At 47.2% G+C, this 23877-nt stretch overlaps 1 protein-coding gene across 1 annotated transcript in view; it reads left to right on the plus strand.

Annotated features, from left to right (window-relative positions):
- The first annotated feature begins 359 nt into the window (after positions 1–359).
- The window catches only part of KCNK2 (potassium two pore domain channel subfamily K member 2), a 151078-nt gene continuing 127560 nt past the window's right edge, over positions 360–23877 (plus strand). Inside the window, exon 1 of the mRNA XM_060178440.1 lies at positions 360–503. Within this exon, the coding sequence (XP_060034423.1) occupies positions 455–503 (49 nt within the window). The 5' untranslated portion in view covers positions 360–454. The remainder of the gene's footprint in view (positions 504–23877) is intronic.

The following is a 23877-nucleotide window of genomic DNA, read 5'->3' on the forward strand; positions in this document are numbered from 1 at the left end:
GCCTGGTTTGGAAATACAGTAAATATTGTGACTATGGCAGTTGGGGGGGGGGGGTATCTGGGCTGCGCACAGTACGTGGTTGCTTCGTGTACAGCAGTACTGCAGCCCAGGCTAGTGCGAACTAGTGATCTGGCGATTTTGATGTGCTCATTCACGAGGAAGGAACTTCTCTCGTGTTCTCGGGAGCAACTAGAATCTAAACCAGGGGATTTCTTCCTGAACCCAGCGTGCAAAAACATAGTCTTTTAAGTAGTACTTCTTGTTACCTACAGCCACGTTGGTTCAGTTTCCAGTGTTTTGGGACAGGAAATAGATCGACAGGTTAACGTCCACACAGGAAAGGAAGCAGTATGGGATCATGGCTTCTTAGTTCAAGGGACTCTGTTTTGGAAATTCCAGACAAGAAACCATGGAGGCAGAACGGCAGTAAAGATCCAAAGCGTGATGACTCCTGATGAGGCCGTCCACAGTGATGGACGCAAGAGCAAAGCGGAACTTGTACCGTAAGTATCTTACAGTAATCAGGTCTCTTATTTGCTGTTGAAGGTTTCAGCGTTCGCGGGGTTGATTTCTAAGCAAGTGTCTGACATAGGCAGATGAGCATGTACCCATCTGTAATTAAACTCACTGGGCACTTCCAGCAGAGGGGGGGTCAGTTAGTAGTCTTGTCTGTAACCTTGCTACACTGAAAGCAATTGCTCATTAATGTGGGCTGGCTTGATCTCCCAGCCTAGGTTATAGCCGACTTTGATTGTGTGATGTATCACTTCTGGCTGTGCACACATGGATCAGTGTAAGAAGCTATGCTTTTTAGGTCACTTGCAGGTGTACAAACCATGGGTGCATGTTCTGATTAGCCCTGTGTCCTCCCCCCCCCCATGTAGATTGGCAGTCCTCTCTGCATTTGATTAGCGACACTGTGAATCTGTTTCCCCAGTAAAACTTTTTCTTTTCTCTTTTTTATATATGAGATGATGTAGAATCTTGGGAATGGGAAAGACAGGGTATGAGCATTTAAATTAAAACCTAGAACCAGGAGCCTTTCAGTTTTACACTTCCATATTTATTTCATAGGCAATTGCATTTGAAGATTGCTTAGACATCTCTAGATAAGATTTTCCTACTCCATGAGAACATTGTCATAGTCTAAGAAGTGTGAACAGAACCAGCCATTCAAGAGCATAACTGAATGCTAGAGCTAAGGCCATCATCTTTGGTGCCTGGCACAGAATACTTAGCAGACTTGCCCTGAACGTCAAAGACAGGCTGCCACTGGGTTATGGGACACATACCCCAACTGGACAGTAATCACTCCCTATGAGCCTCAGTCTGTGACCTTAGGCACGGATGCCGTTGAATTCTGTTTAAGACAGAACTGAGTAGTAACAGGACTACAATGAATTGCTGTTTTCAATGAGGAATTTCCAATTTATTTCTGTCCGGTCATTTTCTTTTGAAATACACAAGAGTTTGTTCAACTTGTTTTCTGGAAGGGGCATCATAAATGTTGAGGAGCAATTCCAGATGTAAAACAGCAGCTGGTTTCCGGTGGGTAGGAAGTTTCCGGGTGCTAGTTTTGTGAGACTTGGCATTTGCAATCTTGGAGCGCAGGCTGGATGCTACCTCACCAGAGAAGCCACCAGACAACACTCCTTCCGTTGTCTTCGTGTTACCTGTTCATTTAACTCTTGTCCTTGCTGTAACTGTCAGGAAATAAGACTGCTGCTGAGAGGGCTGCAGAGTGCCGGTTAGACCACCAACATGCACCCTAAATGCCCGGCAGCCACGGGTTCAATCCCCTGCGTCACCTTACGCCAGAGCTGAGCGTTGCTCTGTTGTCTTTCTTCATCTTCTCTCCCCTCATAAGTAAAACTTCACAACACGAACACTGCCAGTGTCACACGATGACACTGCATCTTAGGGCAGTAGTTGACCCTTTGAGTAGGAGCTGGTGGAGACTGTGAACAAACAGCTCTTCTGCCAGGTGAAATATTTGGAGACTCATGTAGTCTGATGCTGGTCTCAGCTGAAGTTATTCTGTTAACAGCCCAGCCTCTGACTTAGAGGTCTATCTAACAGGCAGTCTAGCCAGGCGGATCTGTCCCCATGTAATTTGGAGAAGCAATTCTGTAGAAATCACTGGGCGAAGTTCTTTTCAGAATTAGAAGATTGTTGATATCATCTGCATGAACACTTTCTTCAGGCTAAAAATCATTTGGACTTATGCAAAATTCTGGGACCTCAATCAAGAACTGATGCAACATTAGGGAAGTACTAAGGCTTCTTTTTTGTTTTTTTAACAAGAAAATTCCATCTTCTTTAAAAAAAAAGTATTGATTAGACAGAGACAGCCAGAAATCTGAGAGAAGGGGGAGATAGAGAAGGAGAGAGACAGAGAGACACCTGCAGCCCTGTTTCACCACTTGTGAAGCTCTCCCTCTGCAGGTGGGGGCCAGGGACTTGAACCTGGGTCCTTACACATTGTAACCTGTGCACTTATTCAGGTGCGCCACCACCTGGCCTGTTTTGTTTTTTTAAGGCAAGACATTTGATTATAAAGTGGGAGCCAAGTAAATAATGTATGTATAATGATTTAAGACTTTGAGGGTAAACTTTACAAGGAAACTGTGTTCAGAATCCCTGTCCCCAGCATTATCCCCGCAGGGTCTGGGTGTGACTGCTGGTGATTAATGGCAGCTGTAACTTTGTGGCCTGTGCTAAGTTCTTTGGAACCAGAAAGATCTGTAGCTAGAACGGTCCAGAGAGGAGCAAGTTTCCTCCACTGGTGGCTGAGTAGATTCAACATGGAGGGACAGGCAAGTATTTCGCGCCAGGCTGAATGTGTGTTAGAATTCCAGCTCCCCCACTTGCAAGCAGTATGACCCTCGAGCGACTGACCGTCTTAACTCTTAAGCATATGGTTTCCATATACTAACAGGGTTTACAATCCTTCCTACTTAGAAATTCTGTCAAGATTATCTGAGATCATCCATGTCAACTTCTCACCCTGTGCTCAGTAACATACAGTATGACTGATGGCTAAGATTCAGGAGCTTTGCTATTGCATAATTCTGTTTGAAGGAATGAAGATTTCCTGGTGGTGGGCACTGCAATCCAAAGATAAGACTCAATAAAAATATCTTTTCTCTGCTTAGTGAGCTCTTAATATGATAACATTGTAAAACTAAGTTATTGTAAGTGCAGTGAAAGAATGAGTAAGGGATCAGGATGTTTGACTCGCAAATAATGAATTATCTAGAAGGGCCAGAGTTAATTTATTGTATCCATTTGATAGAAATGCAGAGATCTTGACAGACACCCATTCTGTTACTACTTCTTCAACTGGCTGGAGCAGTGCTTACACTTCTGAGATATGAAATGATAGCCTAGCTATTAGATTTATTTCCGGGAACATTGCTATGTATTTGGAAATGTTAGCAGTGGCTCTCGGGAAGTCATGCATCTATATAGTGTCATTTTTCTCTCATAAAAAAGATTTATTTATTTTATTGCCACCAAGGTTATCACTGATTCATGGCTGGCACCATGAATCCACCGCTCCTGACAACTATTCATTTTTTTTCCTTTCCTTTTTTTAAAATTCCGTTATTGGGGAATTAATGTTTTACTTTTGACAGTATCCTTTTCTTTTTTTTTTTTTTCATTCTACTTTTATTTGATAGGACAGAGAGAAATTGAGAGCTGCCAGGGGATAGATAGATGGGTGGGTGCGGATACCTGCAGACCTACTTCCCCACTCGTGAAGCATCCCCTTCTGCAGGTGGGGAGCAGGGCTCAACGCTGAGTCCTAGAGCGTGGTGATGCTTGCACTCAGCTGCCTGTGTCACAGCCAGGGCCCTTTCCTTTCCTTGTGAGAGAGGCAGAATGACATAGGAAGGAGAGAGAGGACCAGAGCACTGCTCAGTTTTGGTGTGAGGCAGTACTGGGAGTGAACCTGGGACCTCTGAGGCCTCGACCATGCAAGTTAATATTCGGCCGAGCTGTCTCTCAGGCTGTGCAGTGTCTTCCTCAGGCAACATCTCCACATGTCTCATTTCATTTTTTCTCACCCTTGAAGTAGAGATGATTGCTACATTCCCTGCATGCTGTGGGTAATAAACCCAGAGATGTTGTCTGAGCAGAATGCTAAATATGAAGTACTGAGATATTACATCTAGAATAATGTGTCCAGTGGGTTTGTGAGAGCCTCTGATTTCTGTCCAGAAATATGTACTTCAGCTCTCAGCCTCTAATAGCAACCTTCAACTTGAACACTAAGTAATAATTGCTTTATATTGTGTCACTGGCAAAGTTCCAGACACACACACACACACACACACACACACACACACACATACACACTCACACTCACACACACATGGCAGGGTGACAGTGAACCAAATTCAGCTGTAAGCAAGTTCTGTCTTCTGTCCTCAGTATGTTCCGAGGCTCCCAGTGAGGGTACATGTTCATTGTTACCCACGGACAGTTTTCCTTTTACAAAGGGGTCAAGGCTACGTTTTTACCATGTTCCTTGGTTGAAATGACAGAGATACAGTGGAAGCAGGACCTCAAGAAATATAATCTTACTACTCAGGGCACATAGACCCAGGTTTTCATTTCTCACTCTTACTCTTAGAGGGAAAGATATCATAATACCAAAGCGTTCTCTCTCCCTCTCTCTCTCTCTTTCTTTCTTTCTTTTTTTTTTTTCCTCCAGGGTTATCACTGGGACTTGGTGCCTGTACTACGAATCCACTGCTCCTGGAGGCTATTTTTTCCCTTTTGTTGCCCTTGTTGTTTATTGTTGTTGTTGTTATTGCTGTCCTTGTTGTTGGATAGGACAGAGAGAAATGGAGAGAAGAGGGGAAGACAGAGAGGGGGAGAGAAGCAACCCCCCTGCAGGTGGGGAGCTAGGGGTTCGAACTGGAATCCTTGTGTCGGTCCTTATGCTTCACACCATGTGTGCTTAACCTGCTGCAACGCCAAGTCCCCCCCCCTTTTAAATTTTATTGTATTGATTATTTATTAATGACAGAACTTGAGAGGGGGAGGATGGATAGGTAGACAGACAGACAGAAACATCTGCAACACTGCTTCATCATTTGTGAAGTTTTCTCCCTGAAGGTGGGGGGACCAGGAGCTCGAACGTGGGTCCTTGTGTGCATTGTGACATGTGCACTTAACCAAGTGCGCCACCGCCTGGCCCACACCAAAATTTTCTCCACTGTTGTATCACCTCCAGGTGGGGAACGGCTTGAACTCAGGCTGCATGCGTGGTGAGGCCCCGTAGCTTTTGATAAATGCCTCTTGTATTTCTGGATGCAGATGTGTGTGTATATGCACACACACGCATATGCCTGTGTGGATATGTACACACATGCTCATAAACATGCATCCTAAGGTCATGTGCATGTATCTCTGTGTGTAAGTGTGTAGAGGGACTTGCATATCACACATCCACCCACATAAAGAGTAGAATGCCTTTATCTCTACGTACATTGAAAATTCGAGTGCTGTAAGTGTCCAGAAACGATGCAACTAGGAGCAGTGGATTTGTAGAGCCGGCACTGGGTCTCAGCGATGACCCTGGAGGAAAAAAAAAAAAACGCCTCCAGCATTAGACCAAGAGCAGCAGAGTTCAAGAGGGGCAGCTGCTGGTCACCAAGCAGGATGATGCCACTGTGTCTGGTTTCCAGGACGCCGTTTTCCTTCTCTTGAGCCCCTGGCGAGTGGTTAAGGCAGGTGGCACAGCAGGGCCCCAGCGCACAGGTGACTTCCTACCTCAGTGTCACAGAGCTCTGAGTAGGGCAAAGCAGGAAACACACTTTTGTTCCCTTCATGCTTTCAAAAATAATTTTCTTTTTAAAGAAGTGGGGTTCATATTCCTTCAGTGGAGATTGTACTCAGAACATAGGTTCTTGTTCTGTGCATATGTACAAATACATACGTGCCTTTTACTTCACTGCTACTGACATACTCATACTGTCAGCAGTAGAGTAGAGGTGTCGAGAGCACACTTCTTTGACTTGTTCTCACCCTTAAGAGGGAAAGAGACTTAATCCTTTTGTAAAACACAGTGCTGCTTCAGGGGTCTGTAGGTGCCTTTATGAGGTAAAGGAAGTCGCCTTCTGTTGCTATTTTTGTAAGTGTCACTTGCTGAGGGCTTTTTTTTTTTTTTAAAGATTTTCTTTATTTATGAGAAAGATAGGAGGAGAGAGAAAGAACCAGACATCACTCTGGCACATGTGCTGCCGGGGATCGAACTAGGGACCTCATGCTTGAGAGTCCAAAGTTTTATCACTGCGCCACCTCCCGGACCACGGGCTTTTTTTTTTTTTTTTTGCCTCCAGGGTTATCACTGGGGCTTGGTGCCTGCACTATGAATCCACTGCTCTTGGAGGCCATTTTCCCCATTTTGTCGTCCTTGTTGTAGTTGTTATTGTTGTCATAGCTGTTGTTGTTGGATAGGACAGAGAGAAATGGAGAGAGGAGGGGAAGACAGAGAGGGGGAGAGAAAGACAGACACCTGCAGACCTGCTTCACCGCTTGCGAAGCGACTCCCCTGCAGATGGGGAGTCGGAGGCTCGAACCGGGATCCTTGAACACTTGTACTTCGCGACATGTGCACTTAACCCACTGCACTACCACCCAGTCCCCTACTTTTTTGTTTTTGAGAGCTTTTTTTTTTTTTAATTATGGGGAAGAATCTTACTATTTTCAAGTCCTTCTGTATATAGTGATAGACTCATGTGTTCTATGCTCTCACCTGTTAAAATGGTCAGTTAAATTGATTGAATTTTAAACACTGAACTAGGCTGGTGTTCCCAAGAGTAACTTCACTTGGTTATGAGATGTTTCCTTTTTTGCATATCGCTGGATTAGATTTGCAGTATTTTCTTGAGGATTTTTTTTATATCAATATGAACATGAGAGGTCTATAGTTTTCTTTTTCTATCTTTCTATAGTTTTATTATTGGACAGTTTTATCTCAGAAAGTGTGAAAAATTCTTCCCTCAGACTCCTAGAATGTATAGATGTATAAAGTACTATTTCAGTTCTTCTTGATAGACACGCAGACAGAAAAGTGGCAGAGGGATAGAATGAGAGAGACCACAGCACCACAGCTTCCTGAAATGCAGTGGACACTGGGACTGAACTTGGGCCGTGCACATGGCAGAGTTGGATTATACCAATGGGCTATTCTGCCAGCCCCAGGTATGACGTCTAAATTAACAGAAATAGTGAATGATCAGCTACGGTGGGAGGCTGCTCCATGGCGATGGTGGCAATATAAAAAAATGTAAAGGAAAGCCAGGTGGAATGCCACATTCCCACAGTTCAGTGAAAGAAGTCTGATATGCTACTGCCACTGTGCTGTGAGTTCCCAAGTCACTTCCAGCCAGGGACATCACTCATGCTTGCTTGTCTCCCTGGAGGTTATATTTATCCACCTGGTACTTTCCTCCTAAATAGAAGAGACTGTGTTTTATGTTTCCAGGTCCATCCTACACAGAGTAAGTCAGAAATTCCCATGGGGAGATGAATTGAGCAGGACAATTGTATTAATCTTCCTGTCCTGTTGACAGTGTGCTTAGGGTTCTAACGGTGGCGGATTGGACTAGGGAAGAGAGTCCTGAACTCTGAAATGTGGACTGGTGTGGTAGGTGTCAGCTTTGCCAGTGGAGGTGCAGGCTTAGAAGCCCCTGGTGGCATCAAGAGTGCACTCTGAAGAACTGGGTTGTCTCAGGTAAGTTATTCGGCCTCACAGTGGGCATCTTCAACGTCACCACATCTCCACCGTCTCTCTGGTTTCTCAGCTGTGAGTGTTTTGTCTCACTGAGGTCGGAGTTTCTCGAGTGTCTTCTGCACATTGAGCTCCTTGGTGCTAACTCCTCAAATTATTACTTTACTTAGATAATTGCCTGCTCTCGTCGCTTTTATCGTCGCTTTTGCGAATTGGGCTGTGGTCGCTTCTGTGTGCTATGGCTTTCGGAGGCCTCAGTTCACACCCTGCAGTAGTCGCTGGCTCTAAATCAAATCCCTTAAATTTTTTTTTTATTATTTATTTATTTATTTATTAATTTTCCCTTTTGTTGTCCTTGTTGTGGTTATTATTATTGTTATTGATGTCATTGTTGTTGGATAGGACAGAGAGAAATCAAGAGGGGGGAAACAGAGAAAGGGGAGAGAAAGACAGACAACTGCATACCTGCTTCACTGCTTGTGAGGCGCCCCCCCCCCCCCACAGGTGGGGAGCCGGGGTCTTGAACTGGGATTCTTACTCTGGTCCTTGCACTTGGTGTCGTATATGATTAACCCTCTGCGATAGCACCCAGCTGCCCTTGCTGTTTTTATCATGAAGTTTCTGAGACACACACATTCAGGTTGACACACATGCCACAAGGGATCCTGGGATCCTGGGATCCTGAGCTCTCAGCTGCACCCATCATGCCCTGGTCTCTGGAGGTGACAGAGCAGAAATCTCATTCTGGGGATTCCCACCGGTCCAGACAAGTTCTTCTTAGAATTTTTTTTTTTTTTTTTTGCCTCCAGGTTTATCGCTGGAACTCGGTGCCTGCGCTGTGAATCCACTGCTCATGGTGGCCATTTTTGTTGTTGCTGTTATTGTTGTTGGATAGGACAGAGAGAAATTGAGAGAGGAGAGAAAGACAGAGGGAATAGAGAGACAGACACCTGCAGACCTGCTTCACCGCTTGTGAAACGGCCCCCCTGCAGGTGGGGAGCCAGAGGCTCAAACCGGGATCCTTGAGCAGGTCCCTGCACTTTGCACTATGTGCACTTAAGCCGGTGCACCACCGCCCTGCTGCCCCCTGCCCCATTCTTGGATTTTTGACGGCTACATTGTTCATCTTGGCTGAGCCACCACTGGTCACTGTGTCCTCTCAGGGGCTGTGCATCTGAAAGGGTCTTTACCTCTGGGTAGAGTTAGAGAAGTACAAAGGATGACAAGACTAGGAGGAAACAGTTCAGCTCTGCAGCGTCCAGGTATGGACATGGAATTTGAATGTCTGAGGGCCCAGCTTCTGTCCCCAGCATCACCATGTGCCAGGGCTGAGCAGTGCTTTGGTCTCTCTGCTGTTGATAAAAATGGATAAATACGGGAGTTGGGCGGTGGTGCAGCGGGTTAAGCGCATGTGGCGCGAAGCGCAGGGACCGGCGGAAGGATCCCGGTTCGAGCCCCCGGCTCCCCACCTGCAGGGGAGTCGCTTCCCAGGCGGTGAAGCAGGTCTGCAGGTGTCTGTCTTTCTCTCCCTCTCTCTGTCTTCCCCTCCTCTCTCCATTTCTCTGTCCTATCTAATAATGACAACATCAATAATAACTACAACAACAACAAAAAAACAACAACAAGGGCAACAAAAGGGAAAATAAATAAATATTAAAAAATGGATAAATAGCTTTAAAAAGAAAACAAAAGAAAAAACCAAACCAAACCAAGACAATAGTGTTATCTGGCTGTTAGCAAAGCTCTCCCCAGCCTATAGATTTTTAAACTGAAGGAGGTCACTCTAAAATCCGAGCCTTCCATGTTTAGTAGAGCTATTAGCACTGTGAAACGGCCGTGCAAATCCCTTTGGAATAGTCAGGTTTGCATGTTGGGGACTTTGACTGAGGTGTAGTTTGTCCTGGGCTCTTGTGGCTATTTTTCCCTTTTACAGTTAGATTAAGAGGGAAATCTACTTTTGGAAATGGATGGGCTCTCTGGGGTCCAGGCAGCCTTCTATTACAAAGACATCTTTCTGTGTCCCTCCTCTTTGACGAAGAATACCCCCGCCCTGTCTTCCATCTCTGCAAAACTAGCCGGCCCCATTCACTGAACCTTCAGCGAATCCCTTTTTCTTGCCTGCCCCCTGGCCATACGCCTGTCACTTCAATACTACTTGAGAGAATTGAGTTGCATTGGAGCTTTTTGAGAATGGAAAGGCACGAGGGGCATCTGACTTCAAAGACTCCCCAGCAATTACAGGCAATGCGGTGTGCCCCAGTTCCTGAGCCGGGCATAGCGGGCACGCAGCTGTCCCCTCAGGCTGTGCACACAGCTCGAGCTCACCAAGCACAAGTGCCTTTCAGCTAGGACTCACTGGGACGCTTCTGTTGGCAGTCTTTTCTTTTTCCTTCTTCTTTTTTTTAGTAAACCAACAGTGAGGGTAATACTAACAAAAAGCAGTGATAAATTCTTCAAATTCATTTTCTTTTCTTTTTCTTTCTTTTTTTTTTTTGCCTCCAGGGTTATCACTGGAGCTCGGTGCCTGCAATATGAATCATGGAGGCTATTTTTTCTCTTTTGTTTCCCTTGTTGTTTATTGTTGTTACTGCTATCATTGTTGGCTAGGACAGAGAGAAACGGAGAGAAGAGGGGAAGACAGAGGGGGGGAGAGAAAGACAGACACCTGCAGACCTGCTTCACCACCTGCGAGGCGACTCCCCTGCAGGTGGGGAGCCGGGGGCTTGAAATAGGATCCTTATGCCGGTCTTTGTGCTTCCTGCCATGTGCACTTAACCTGCTGTGCTACCGCCCAGCCCCTTAAACTTTCTTTTTTAACGTGCTACTAGGGAATATACCAAGGGTCTCAGGCACACTTGAAACAACTGAGTACCCACCAACCCCGCAGCTCATTTTGTTTTTTATTTAGAGAGAGAACGGAGAGACACCATGGGACTGTCCCACCATTCTGGGATCTTGCCTGGTGCTGTCCATGGCGCAGCCATGAGTGAACAGTGTTAGGGTCACGTTCCACTAGATGAACTGTCTCCTGACCTCTAATTTCCTTTTCCTGAAAGACACTGTCCCATTCAGATAGAGACAGAGAAAGAAGGAGAGGCCTCACAGTACTGGAGCTTCTCCTGGTGGTGGCATTCTTGTGTCCCCATGTGGTGCCAGGTTTTGAACCTGGGCGCTGAGTGCATGGCAAGCAAGTGCTCTGCCCGGGAGCTGTCTCTCTGGCCCCACAGGGCACAGTCTGCTGAGTGAGAAGAGTGGAGGAGCGCACTTGTTCACAACAGGACTGCTCTGTGGCAGCCTCGTGCTCTGGCTCACATGGCTGACCCTCCATGTTGCCTTGTGCTCAGTTTGATTTATTTTGTTTTGTCTCCCCGAATGGTACCCTGCTGCCTTTGATGTTCTTGTCACTAGGACACAGAGCAGCAGACAGGCCAAATGTCCCTGCCCGCACAGGGGTTCTCTGTAACCAGCTCCAGGGAAGTCTAGCTATGGGCAGAAGGGAAGTGGCTAGAAGCCATCAGTAAAGGAGAGAGAGAGAAAAAAAAAAAAGAGAGAGGGCAAGAGAGCTCATGAGTCGCTCTGTCACCTTTCTCCTTTCTCCTTTCTCAGGCGGGAGCACAGCGGGTTGGGCACACTTGGCACAAAGCGCAAGGACCAGCGTAAGGATCCCAGTTCAAGCCCCCGGCTCCCCACCTGCAGGGGAGTCGCTTCACAAGCGGTGAAGCAGGTCTGCAGGTGTCTGTCTTTCTCTCTCCCCTGTCTTCCCCTCCTCTCTCCATTTTTCTCTGTCCTGTCCAACAACGACGATATCAATAACAACAATAATAATAACTACAACAATAATAAAAAAACAAGGGCAACAAAAGGGAAAATAAATAAATATAAAAAAATTTAAAAAGAAAGTTGAGAAAAAAAGTGATGCGGTAAAATTAAGCTGTTGGTACAAATACTGAAAGTGAAGAGATGCAGTGTCTCTATTTTGCTGATGATGTCATTACACACTAAAAAATTCAAGAGGCTCAGGGACAGGTCATGACACACCTATAAAGTGCACACACTACCACATGAAAGGACCTGGGTTTGAGCCCTCAGTTCCCAGCTGCAGAAAGGAAGCTTCACAATGAAGAAGTCCTGCAGGCCTGTCTCCCCCTTTCCCTCTCCCTCTCCCTCTCCCTCTCCCTCTCCCTCTCCCTCTCCCTCTCCCTCTCCCTCTCCCTCTCCCTCTCCCTCTCCCTCTCCCTCTCCCTCTCCCTCTCCCTCTCCCTCTCCTTCTCCTTCTCCCTTTCTCCTTTTCCCTTTCCCTCTCTCCCTCTCTTCCTGCCTCTCTACTCGCTACCTCTTCTCCTTTCTCAATTACTGACTCTGTCAAACACACATGCAAAGAACATGGCTGCTATGAGTGGACTCATTATGCAGACATGGAGCCCTATCGATAACCCTTGTGGCAATAAAAAAAAATTAATTAAAAAGTTGAAGATACTTAAGAGAACTATGTGCAATGAAACCAGTGGAATGGCCAGATTGCAGAGAAGCAGACTTATCTGTTCTCTTAGAAAAAGAAACATCCCACTAAAATAATCGTGTGTGTGTGAGGGGGGTGGACATAAAGGAGACGGAGCAATTATCCTCCTGGCTTTGATTGGCTTTGATGTCATGGAAACCTGTCCCCTAGCCAGCCAGAACATCTCTTACACAGAGAAAAAGATGAACGAATCATTGAGGTTTTGTTTCTCCTTTTGGACTCTTTGATAAGTGGATTCAGTGGAGGGGGGATGGTTTCAGACATGAAAAGCCCTGTGAAGGAGGAGGTATTGAGTGTGAGGAGTCAGAGAAATATCATAAAAAAAGGACTGGGGCAGAGAAGGACAAGACGTCATGAAAACATGTACGTAGCCTTGGGAAACGGGGCCAGAGTGAGCTGTCAGTCTGCCTGGAAGCCGGAAGGGCAAGCGCTCTGTGCACAGGTGGACTTGGCACCTGGGACTCCGACATCACCGTGACGACGCCTGCCCTGGCCCCAGTGCAGAGGGCCTATGCAGAGATGGTTCAATTCATGTCCCTGTCGCCTCAGATGTGTCCCTAGGGTGTCGGGAAGGGCTGTGTCAGAGAAGACACCTGTTTAGTCTGCTCACCTGGTCATGGGAAGCTCCTGTCTAAATTAGTTTAAATAGGAGCTTCCCTAACTCATTTCTCGACTGTCTAAACTAATTTGAGTACATACAGTAGTAACAAGATTTCTGCACATTTCCTGTTTCCCTGGGTTATTTTTATTATATTGACTTTGGAAATACTTGTGTGTAAAGGTGTAAATATTTCAGTGCTCACTGTTTCCTATCCTGCCTAAAGACCTCTCATGGGTTTTTACTGAGATTCATAAATCTCACTTTGATATTTTATGTCATTTAATATTAATATGTAGTCGATAATGGTAGTTACTTGCTGTGATTTCTAGATCAATAAACTCATTTTCTGCTTTGGAGCCTTATAGGCACTGAAGCATCTATGATTAATTTAATGACTGACTCATTTCATGTGAAACGATATATGTAGTTCATCATGTGCATGTACCAGGCCTTTCTTGCTTTTCTTAGCTGAGTTGTATTCCTTTATGTGGCCGCCCTACATGTCTTGTGTGCCCATTTTCATATTTTTATTATTTATTTATTTATTTATATTTATTTTCTCTTTTGTTGCCCTTGTTGTTTTATTGTTGTGGTTATTATTGTTGTTATTGATGTCGTCGTTGTTGGATAGGACAGAGAGAACTGGAGAAAGGAGGGGAAGACAGAGAGGGGCAGAGAAAGAGAGACACCTGCAGACCTGCTTCACCGCCTGTGAGGTGACTCCCCTGCAGGTGGGGAGCTGGGGGCTCGAACCGGGATCCTCATGCCAGTCCTTGTGCTTGGCTCCACATGTGCTTATTCCACTGCTTTACTGCCCGACTCCCCCCATTTTCGTATTTCTCTTTATCTAATGTTGAGTGGAATTGCTAGGTCCTATCAGAAATTTATGCTTTATAAATAAACGCCAGTTTTCCAAAGGACTTTGATCACTTGGTTCTTTCCAGCTAGAGTTTCTGTAAACATGCCAGTTACAAATTCTATCCGCTCTGGGATCTGTGGAGATGGCATTGGCTTTCATTTCCTTGCTGACTGGTGAAAGGAAAAGTATCTTCAGCTTTCCATTTTCACAAGTTATTTTAGATGTCAATGTAGTGGGGGGGGGCTTAAAATGATTAATGTCATGTTAGTCTATTTTTCATTAGAGCATAAGACTTGACATACCCAAAGCCCCAGAGGTCCCAGGTTCAAGCCCCACCACTGCTATAGAGCAGAGATAGACAGTGTTCTGCTTTCCCTCTTTCCCAGCCTTGCTCATCAAAAAAAAAAGTTATATGTTATATGTATGTTATATATGTTATACATTATATGTTATATGTATGTGATATATTATATATGTTATATATGCTATATGTTATATATGTTATAAATATGTTATACATGTTATATATATGTTATATATACGTATATTTTAAGAAGAGGTGAGAGTAAATGGCCTTGTGAGGAGGTGAATGCCAGCCCCTCTCACTTCAGAGCACAGGCTTCATTCAGAAAGTTGACTTGGTGCGCTGCCTGGGACGCTCTGTCTAGAGCTGCATAGCCTTCCCGACACTGTACAGGACACATTGCCGAGCCTCTTATTTCCACCTCTCCACATCTTATTTTGTCTCCACATAATTTTGTAAAGGGACAGAGAGACAAAGTCAGCTGACGGTGCCCCTGAAGTTGGGAGCTTTGTTTTCTCCCGCGAACACGAAAGGAATCTTCTCTTCACAACAGCCAGTGAAGAAACCTGCTCCCTGACACGCCCTCAACCTGACGCTTCTGCTACACCACAGAACTCACCGAGAACACGGTTATTCCAGGCACTTCTGCTGTCTGAACGTGGCAGTGTTTGTGTCTGTCTCTCTCTCTCCCTCTTCTCATAAGGCCATTTACATGAGAGTGGTGTCTGGAGACGGGTTATCAATATGTTATGATTATTTTCACCTACGGCAGAGATCATACTCATGTCTTTTATTGTTGCCATGGAAGCAGTTACGCTATCACTAGAAGAGAATTAAGATTTCAGTTCAGGTGGAAATTAGGTGGAGCAGATAGTGCCTGCTCTTTGCATCTGAGGGAAGCAGGCTGTCACTCATGACAGAGTCACTCATCATTTTGCTTCAAGACTCCTTGCAATGGTGGGAAGTCAGACAGGGATCTAGTCGTACGAGCTGTGCCCATCCGGGAACGCCCAGGCCTGTGCTGTCTGCCCTTCAGCTGGAACTTAATCTTTAGGACTGCACTGCCTCCCCCCCCCACACACACAGGAGTTACTCTCACCTCAGTACACTCCCACTTAAAGAAGCTAACCAGGGGCCGGGTGGTGGCTCACCTGGCTGAGCCCACATAGTACAGTGCAGAAGGACCTGGGTTTGAGTCCCCAGCCCCCACCTGCAGGGGGAAAGTTTCACGAGTGGTGAAGCAAATCTGCAGGTGTCTCTCTGTCTCTCTCCCTCTCTGTCTCCCCCTCCTCTCAATTTCTGGCTGTCTCTATCAAATAAGCAAATAAAGATAATAATAATAAAAAAAGAAGCTAAGCACACATTAGATTGGTTTTTCCAGTAAAGTTAGGACAGTTCCATGTTTATAAAACTGCTCACTTAAGGGAGTTGGGTGGTAGCGCAGCGGGTTAAGTGCACATGGCTCGAAGCGCAGGGACCAGCGTAAGGATCCTGGCTTGAGCCCCCGGCTCCCCACCTGCAGGGGAGTCGTCACAAGCATTGAAGCAGGTCTGCAGGTGTCTGTCTTTCTCTCCCCCTCTCTGTCTTCCCCTCCTCTCTCCATTTCTCTGTCCTATCCAACAATGACGACATCAATAACAACAACTACAACAACAATGAAAAAACAAGGGCAACAAAAGGGAAAATAAATAAATTAATTAATTAAAAAAAACTGCTCACTTAAAAGCAAAGTCACTTAGGACCCAGGAGCTAGCGGTGTAGAGTTTGCCCCCATCAAGGAGCACCCGGAAAGGGGAAGCTTCACGAGGTGGTGCAGTGCTATGGGATCTCTCCTCCTCCTCCGGGTGGCCATTTTTTACTTTTTTTTCCCCATCATTTTATTCCATAAGACAGAAATTGAGAGGGGAGGGGAGACAGAGAGAGAGAGAGAGAGAGAGAGAGTACAGACCCGTAGATCTCCTTCACTACTTGTGAAGCAACCCTGATGCAGGTGAGGTGTGGGGGCTCGAACCTGGTCATTGTGTGAGTTCTTGCACGTAGTAGCATGTGCGTTTGATGGGTGTGCCACCGCCAGCCCCCCTCTGCTCCTTCCTGTCTTCCTTCTCTCTCTCTTTTTCCTCTGTCTGAAAACAAGTCTGCTAAGATCAGTGGAATTATGCAGACATGAAACCTCAGTGAAGCCCTGGCATCAAGGAAAAGCATGGGGGGTGGTAAAAGCAGAATTAATCTGACAAGGTGCAAGGGACGTCAGGCAGTTATTAATCACAGGAGCCCCTGAGCTATTTGGTAATTCCCGTGGGCTTGACACTTGGGCGGCTTTTCCTGGGTTCCAGCAAAGCTTGCCCATGGCTGTCATGTTCCCATTATCTTCCAAGTAAGAAGTAAATAATTGTCAGCTTCAAAAATTGGAGACTGAGGGGAGAAGTGGCTTAGAAGGAGCTTGTTTATAAATGGATCGGGGACCTCGATTTAAGTGGGAGCCACAGTGTAAGGTCACACAAGCTGGGATTGAGAAAGGGAGTAGGGAAAACTCTACGGCCTCAGCATGTTTTTAAATTACTGTCAGCGAGCAGGCAGGGGAGCTCACCTGCTAGGACTCATGTTTTGCTGTATCCAAGAGCCAGGTTCAAGCCTCGATACCGCAGGGATGTGCCATGGCTCTGGGCAGAGCTTGGGTGCCCTGGGGATTCTCTCTCTCCCTCTCCCCCTCCCTCTCCCCCTCCCCCTCTCTCCTCTCCCTCTCCCCTCTCCCCTCTCCCCTCTCCCCTCTCCCCTCTCCCTCTCCCTCTCCCTCTCCCTCTCCCTCTCCCCCTCCCCCTCCCTTCCCCTCCCCTCCCCCTCCCCTCTCCCCTCTCCCTCTCCCCTCTCCCTCTCTCCTCTCCCTCTCCCCTCTCCCTCTCTCCCTCTCCCCTCTCCCTCTCCCCTCTCCCCTCTCCCCTCTCCCTCTCCCCTCTCTCCTCTCCCTCTCCCTCTCCCTCTCCCTCTCCCTCTCCCTCTCCCTCTCCCCTCTCCCCTCTCCCCTCTCCCCTCTCCCCTCTCCCCTCTCCCCTCTCCCTCTCCCCTCTCCCTCTCCTCTCTCCCTCTTCCCTCTCCCCTCTCCCTCTCCCTCTCCCCTCTCCCCTCTCCCTCTCCCCTCTCCCCTCTCCCCTCTCCCTCTCCCTCTCCCTCTCCCTCTCCTCTCTCCCTCTCCCTCTCCTTCTCCCCTCTCCCTCTCTCCTCTCCCTCTCCCTCTCTCCTCTCCCTCTCCCTCTCCCCTCTCCTCTCCCTCTCTCCTCTCCCTCTCCCTCTCCCCTCTCCCTCTCCCCTCTCCCCTCTCCCTCTCTCCTCTCCCTCTCCTCTCTCCCTCTTCCCTCTCCCCTCTCCCTCTCCCTCTCCCTCTCCCCTCTCCCCTCTCCCTCTCTCCTCTCCCTCTCCCTCTCTCCTCTCCCTCTCTCCCTCTACCTCTCCCTCTCCCCCTCTTTCTTTTCCTTTCTGTCTGAAGAAGTTGATGCAGAGCAGTGAAGCCCTGGTGATGAAAAGTGCAAATTATTGCCCGGCTTGTATGTGTGAGGTCACAGGCCCAATCCCAGGAGGAGATGGGACAAGTGAAACTGATGTTCACCCCACCCCACCGTGAAATAAACCTAACAAGAAACTAACAAGAAACTAACGCTAGGAATAACTAACACTAGAGACATATATATATGGAGAGAGAGAGAGAGAGAGAGAGAGCAATAGCAGAGACCACTCAAAATTAATATACTGACATATATGTGTGTATATATATATATATATATATATATATATATATATATATATATGTAGTTAACTAGTACATACATACATATGTAGTTAGAAACCCAACACCATTCCATCTAATGGACTATTTGGCGTTTTCTCTTGTAAGTTCTCTTTCGACGTGTGTTTTTCTTCTCAGGTGATGGCTAGCTTAGTTCTGGATCATGGCCATCACAGACTGTTTGCTTTCTAACATAATATATTTTTCCCTCTACCCTGGCGAACTCATCTACTTGGCCTCGTGTTACTGGGGCGATTTGGACAGAGGAGGCCCCACTGCAGGTTTTTTTCTGTCATTGTTTACTGCCTCCCAAGAGAACTGATGTTTTGTTTTGTTTTTTCCACAGCACAGTGCAGTTAGCCAGGGACTGGGTGACATGGCTGTGTCAGTTTGCAGAACACTGTGGAATGTTATCCTGCGGGCATTTTTAGAAATGGGGACAGAGAGGCATGGTGTAATGGAAGGAGGCCTGAGCTGAGAGCTTCATTCATTCCAGTTCCTCTGCTAAGTATGCTGCATTAGACTACAGGAAGGCGGTGGCCACGGGTCGTGCAGCCTACCGGCCTAGGGTCGAACAAAAGCCACTATTACGAATGCTGGGCATGCTATTGGTCCACACTCTGACTTCTGCATTTATGCTAGAACAATACTCCGTCCACCTTACAAACTCCTTAGAGGCACGTAATCAGGGTTTGTAATATTTGCAGTTATCCTTAGCTCGGAAGCTTGGAGAGCAGGTACTGCCGTCACTTCCGATTTACAGCAGACCGAGACGAGAGGTTAGAGAGGACCAGGAGCCTTCCCTGGAGTTTAGGGGCACGACCAGAACCTGAACCCAGGACACAAGCTGGCGGGGCTGCTCACCGGGGAGGGTGTGCGCCTTGTCGTGCACATGGCCCAGCCCCAGGATCCAGGTTCCAGGGACGGGGTGGGGGCCGCCCGTGCTGCAGTGTCTCCTCTCAGCCTCTTGGTCTGTGTGGGAGTCAGTTTACAGAACATTGTGGAATGTCTTCCACTGCGTGAGAGGGGCAACAAGGCCTGTGGGACATTAGAGGCACGGGCTTTGGGGCTCTTCACGTGCGGCTCTGTCCCTGAGGAGCTGGCCGCATGGTGCTGGGAATGACGGCTGACCCTGCAGAGCTCTGTGTGCATAGTCACGACTAGTGTGTGTGTGGGGGTGTGTGGCTTCCCCAACACAGAAAGACCTTCTCGTAAATGGAGACGGACCTCACTCGCCAGAAAGAAGCTGGCCTTCCTGAACCCATTCCAGGCTCCACATGCCACTGTTAACTGTGCCGCCGCAGGCAAAGCTGGTTCCTCAGCTCTAATTGGGCTCCAGCCAGTTATTGATCCTCGGTGCCTGCTGCACCGCACTAGGCCAAGATGACAGCCACCAGGCACATCGGCCTCGAGGATCTTGAAGGGCCAGACACAGAGCTGCTGACTGCATCTGAGCTCTGCAGGCTGGAAGGAGCAGGGTTCCCTCGGGCCCTCTGTGCTGATGATGAGCCAGAGCCAGAGCCAGAGAACCATGGCCACAGCCACAGCCACAGACACAGACACAGCCAGAGCCACAGACACAGTCAGAGCCATAGACACAGCCAGAGCCACAGCCAGAGCCACAGCCACAGCCACAGACACAGACACTGCCACAGCCAGACACAGACACAGCCACAGACATAGCCACAGACACAGACACAGCCAGAGCCACAGACACGGCCATGGCTACAGACACAGCCACAGCCAGAGCCACAGACACAGACACAGCCAGAGCCACGGACATGGCCACAGCCAGAGACACAGACACGGCCAAAGCCATGGCCACAGACACGGCCACAGACACAGCCACAGACACAGCCTCAGACACAGACACAGCCAGAGCCACAGACACAGCCAGAGCCACAGACACAGCCACAGCCAGAGCCACAGACACAGCCACAGACACAGCCAGAACCATGGACACGGCCACGGCCACAGACACAGCCATGGCCACAGACACAGCCAGAGCCACAGCCACAGACACGGCCACGGCCACGGCCATGGCCACAGTCACAGACACAGCCATGGACACGGCCACGGCCACAGACACAGACACAGCCACTGACACAGCCACAGCCACAGCCACAGCCACAGCCACAGACACAGCCAGAGCCAGGGCCACGGCCACGGCCACGGCCACGGCCATGGCCAGGCAAGCAGGGCTGGGAAGAGCTGGGACCTCTTGCCAGCTCGCTCTGCTAAAACTTCTGCATGTGTATACTCCTACTTCTTTCCCCTCCTCATCGACCCTCTCCTTTCTGGCAGCACCAAGTGAAACCATTACAAATTCAGCACCAGCCACCAATACTTCAGGAACCAAATACCCACAAGAAGATTATGAGCCCCCCCCTTTTTTTTCTATTTGGGAAGCTTAAGTAGTTCTGTCTGTTACTTCTTAGGGATTTACTTGGAGTATGTCATTTCCCTCAGCTTTCTTATCTGGAAATAGAGGACAATAGAAGTCACTTCTCAAAGCTGAATATGAAGGTGAAATAAAGTATTAACAGAGCAGCCAGCTTGCAGTGTGTGCTAGAGGCTGTTAGCTGGTGAAAATAGCACAGAGGCTAGGAAATCAGAAGAAACTGCAGTGTAGACATTTTGTTCCTTGTGAGTAATCTTGGATCCAAGATTAGAGGAATGACTTAGTTTTTTAAGTTTTTTCATTATCTTCATTTATTGCATAGAGACAGCCAGAAATTTCAGATAGAGGATCTAGAGAGGAGGAGAGAGACAGAGACACCTGCAGCACAGCTTCACCACTCAGAAGCTTTCCCCATGCAGATGGGGACTAGGGACTCGAACCTGGCTCCTTGAGCATTGTAACGTGTGCTCAACCAGGTGCGCTGACACCCAGCCCTGCTGATTAGATTTTCTTAACCATCTAAAAACAAAGTTTAGGAGCTTTCTGTGGTTCATGTCATTTTTTTTTTTAATATATCTATTTATTTATAAAATGGAAACACTGACAAGACCATAGAATAAGAGAGGTACAGTTCCCACCACCAGAGCTCCGTATCCCATCCCCTCCCCTGATAGCAGTCCTAGTCTTTATCCCTCTGGGAATATGGACCCAGGGTCATTATGAGATGCATAATGACCTGTAACTGCTTCCCTGCTTCTGTAGTTGCTTCTCTGCTGAACATGGGTGTTGGCAGTTTGATTCATACTCCCAGCCTCTCTCTCTCTCTTTCCCTAGTGGGGCAGGGCTCTGGGAAGCAGAGCTCCAGGACACATTGGTGGAGTTGTCTGCCCAGGGAGGTCCGGTTGGTTTCATGGTAGCATCTGGAACCTGGTGGCTGAAAAAAGAGTTAATGTCTAAAGCCAAACAAACTGTTGACTGATCATGAACCTAAAGGCTGGAATATTGCAGATGAAGATTTGGGGTCTCTGTTTTGAAGATAGCTAGTGGGCATATTATAGTTATATTTCAAAGGGCCCATGACTTTATTAGTTTTTGCCTGAGCCTGACCTCTGATATGCTGGTGGACCCAAGTTAATGTCTGGGGAGATGATGTCATGGCTGGATAAAGGGCTAGAAAGCTGGATCAGGGAAGAGAATAGCTCCCAAATATGGGAAAAGTGCATAAATGTTGTTGACTGTAAACCCCATCGATTTGATCAGGGGGCCAAATTCAGGACAGGAGTCTATGTGACCTCTACATCCCTGTAGGTCCGAACTCACATTCTCTGGTCATGAGTAGGGACATTCCGAGTTGCACCAATTTCAGGACCCATCTTCTTCAGGTGGTAGATAGATTATGCTATCCAACCCTGCCTCAGAGGGTGGAACATTCTCTCCCATCGTTGTTCTACACTGAGGACAGGGTCCTATGGGGGCCCTCAAAGGGGTCCATCATACTGTTCCTAATGGAGAGGAGCAGTGATAATGGAGAGAGGGGTCTATTCGAGGTCTAGGCTCATCGTGTCTGTGTGGGAATCCCAGAGCTCCCAGAAGGGCCCCAGCTGATGGGGTGGCCTGATAGTGACTAGAGTCATCATTAAAGTCTGCCAGTTTCTTGCCCTTATTCAGCTATTGCAGTCCTTGCTTTGATAAGATTAGCTTTGGTGTGACTGAGAGAAGTGTAATAGGAAGTAGATAAGGAGGGTATCTAGGTCTAACTAGAACCTGTTTCATTAGGTACATTAAGATGTCTTTTTAGGTCTTTTTATTTGCTCGCTTCATTTATTGATTCACTGCAAACTATTGTGTACTTTTGCTTTAAGGCATATATTTTGCCCGAATTTATGGACACGTGTACATATCCCCTAAGTTCATGTCATTTCTACCATAAGTGTCAACAGATCTAGAGAACTGGACTTGATATCCTTGTTTTGTGGATGATAACTAGGTTTGAAGTCAGATATTTGCCCTGAAAACTTTGTAGTTGCCAGGCACTTTGGAAATACATAGAATTCTCACCCTGATGCTTTTCTAGTGACTCGGGTGTTTACAAGCATAGAAGATATAATTTAATTGCCTTTGTGAACATAGTTAACTTAACAAGATGTTTATTGAAGGTTCTGACTTAGAAAACTTCTTCTTCTAGCGTTTGCCCTTCTTCCGTAGCCAGTCAACAGCGTCAGGTTGAAAGCTGTCAGGAGCTGCTTGTTGCTGGCTTTGAAAGTGACCGGGATCCATGTGGATTCAGTCGGCTAGGAAGGATCGTCAGTTTCCCCAATGAATGGGGACTCACGGGATGCACCATGATCCAATGCATCCCCACTTAGAAAACTGAGAAACAAAGTCGAGTTGAGAAGCTTTCTTAGAAATCAGAGTTTCCTGCAATGGAGTCAAATGACGATTTATGGAGATGAAAGAAAACATTCTTATCTACAAGATAATTTTGAGGGAAAAAGGGCAGCGTAAGGAACATGCGTGGGCCAAGGAGGCATTGAGCTAACTGCCCAAGGGAAGTCAAGGGCAAGAGAGCAGAAAGTACGGACTCACTGACTTATGTTCAGAGTCCAGATTCTGACGGCGACCTTGCAGTTCGACCCAAACCCAAGGTGCTAACCTCGGTCACCCCTTCCTTCTCCCTCTCTTTTATCAGATCTGTTATGTCCCTAGCCCTCTTGTATTGCTCTTACTTGAACTTAGCCTCTCATAAATGTATGCCCTATCTTACTGGGTCCCCCCCCCTCCACGGGCCCACTTCTGGAATGTCACTGGAGAACAGTGACCCATAGGCACTGTAGTGGATAAGGCTTTGCACTCTCCAGTGTGAAGTCTCGAGTTTGATTCCAAGCATTGCATGTGCCAGTGTGATGCTCTGATTCTCTCTCTTGTGTTAATATATGAAATATATCTTTGCAGATTATTGAAAATCAAATACCATGTTCCTTCTTAACAGCTTTCCTTAAACTTATTTATTTATTTATTTATTTATTTATTTATTTAGCCTTCAGGGTTATTGCTGGGCTCAGTGCCTGCACCATGATTCCACTGCTCCTGGAGGCCATTTTCCCCCTTTTGTTGCCCTTGTTGTAACCTTGTTGTGGTTATTATTGTTGTTGTTGATGTCCTTCATTTTGTTGGACAGGACAGAGAGAAATAGAGAGAGGAGGGGGAAGACAGAGAGGGGGAGAGAAAGACAGACACCTGCAGACCTGCTTCACCGCCTGTGAAGAGACTCCCCTGCAGGTGGGGAGCCAGGGGCACGAACCGGGATCCTTACGCCGGTCCTTGCCATGTGCGTTTAACCCGCTGGACTACCACCTGACCCCCTCTTTTAATTTTTTTATTATCTTTATTGGATAGAGACAGCCAGAAACCAAGAGGTTAGGGGGAGACAGAGAAGGAGAGAGAAAGAGAGACACCTGCAGCCCTGTTTTACCACTTCAACGTTTTCCCCTGCAGGTGGGGACCGGGGGCTTGAACCTAGGTCCTTGTGCACTGTGTGCTCAACCAGGTGTGCCACCCCCTGCCCCCCCCCCAAAGCTTTCAGTTAATCCTGTTTACTCACTGGAAAGGAAAAGAGAAAAAAGCAAACTTGTCTTTCCATTCTAGTCTCTCTCCTGAAATGCGGTCTT

This window comes from Erinaceus europaeus, chromosome 19 (genome assembly GCF_950295315.1).
Source record: "Erinaceus europaeus chromosome 19, mEriEur2.1, whole genome shotgun sequence".
Classification (NCBI taxonomy): Eukaryota; Metazoa; Chordata; class Mammalia; order Eulipotyphla; family Erinaceidae; genus Erinaceus; species Erinaceus europaeus.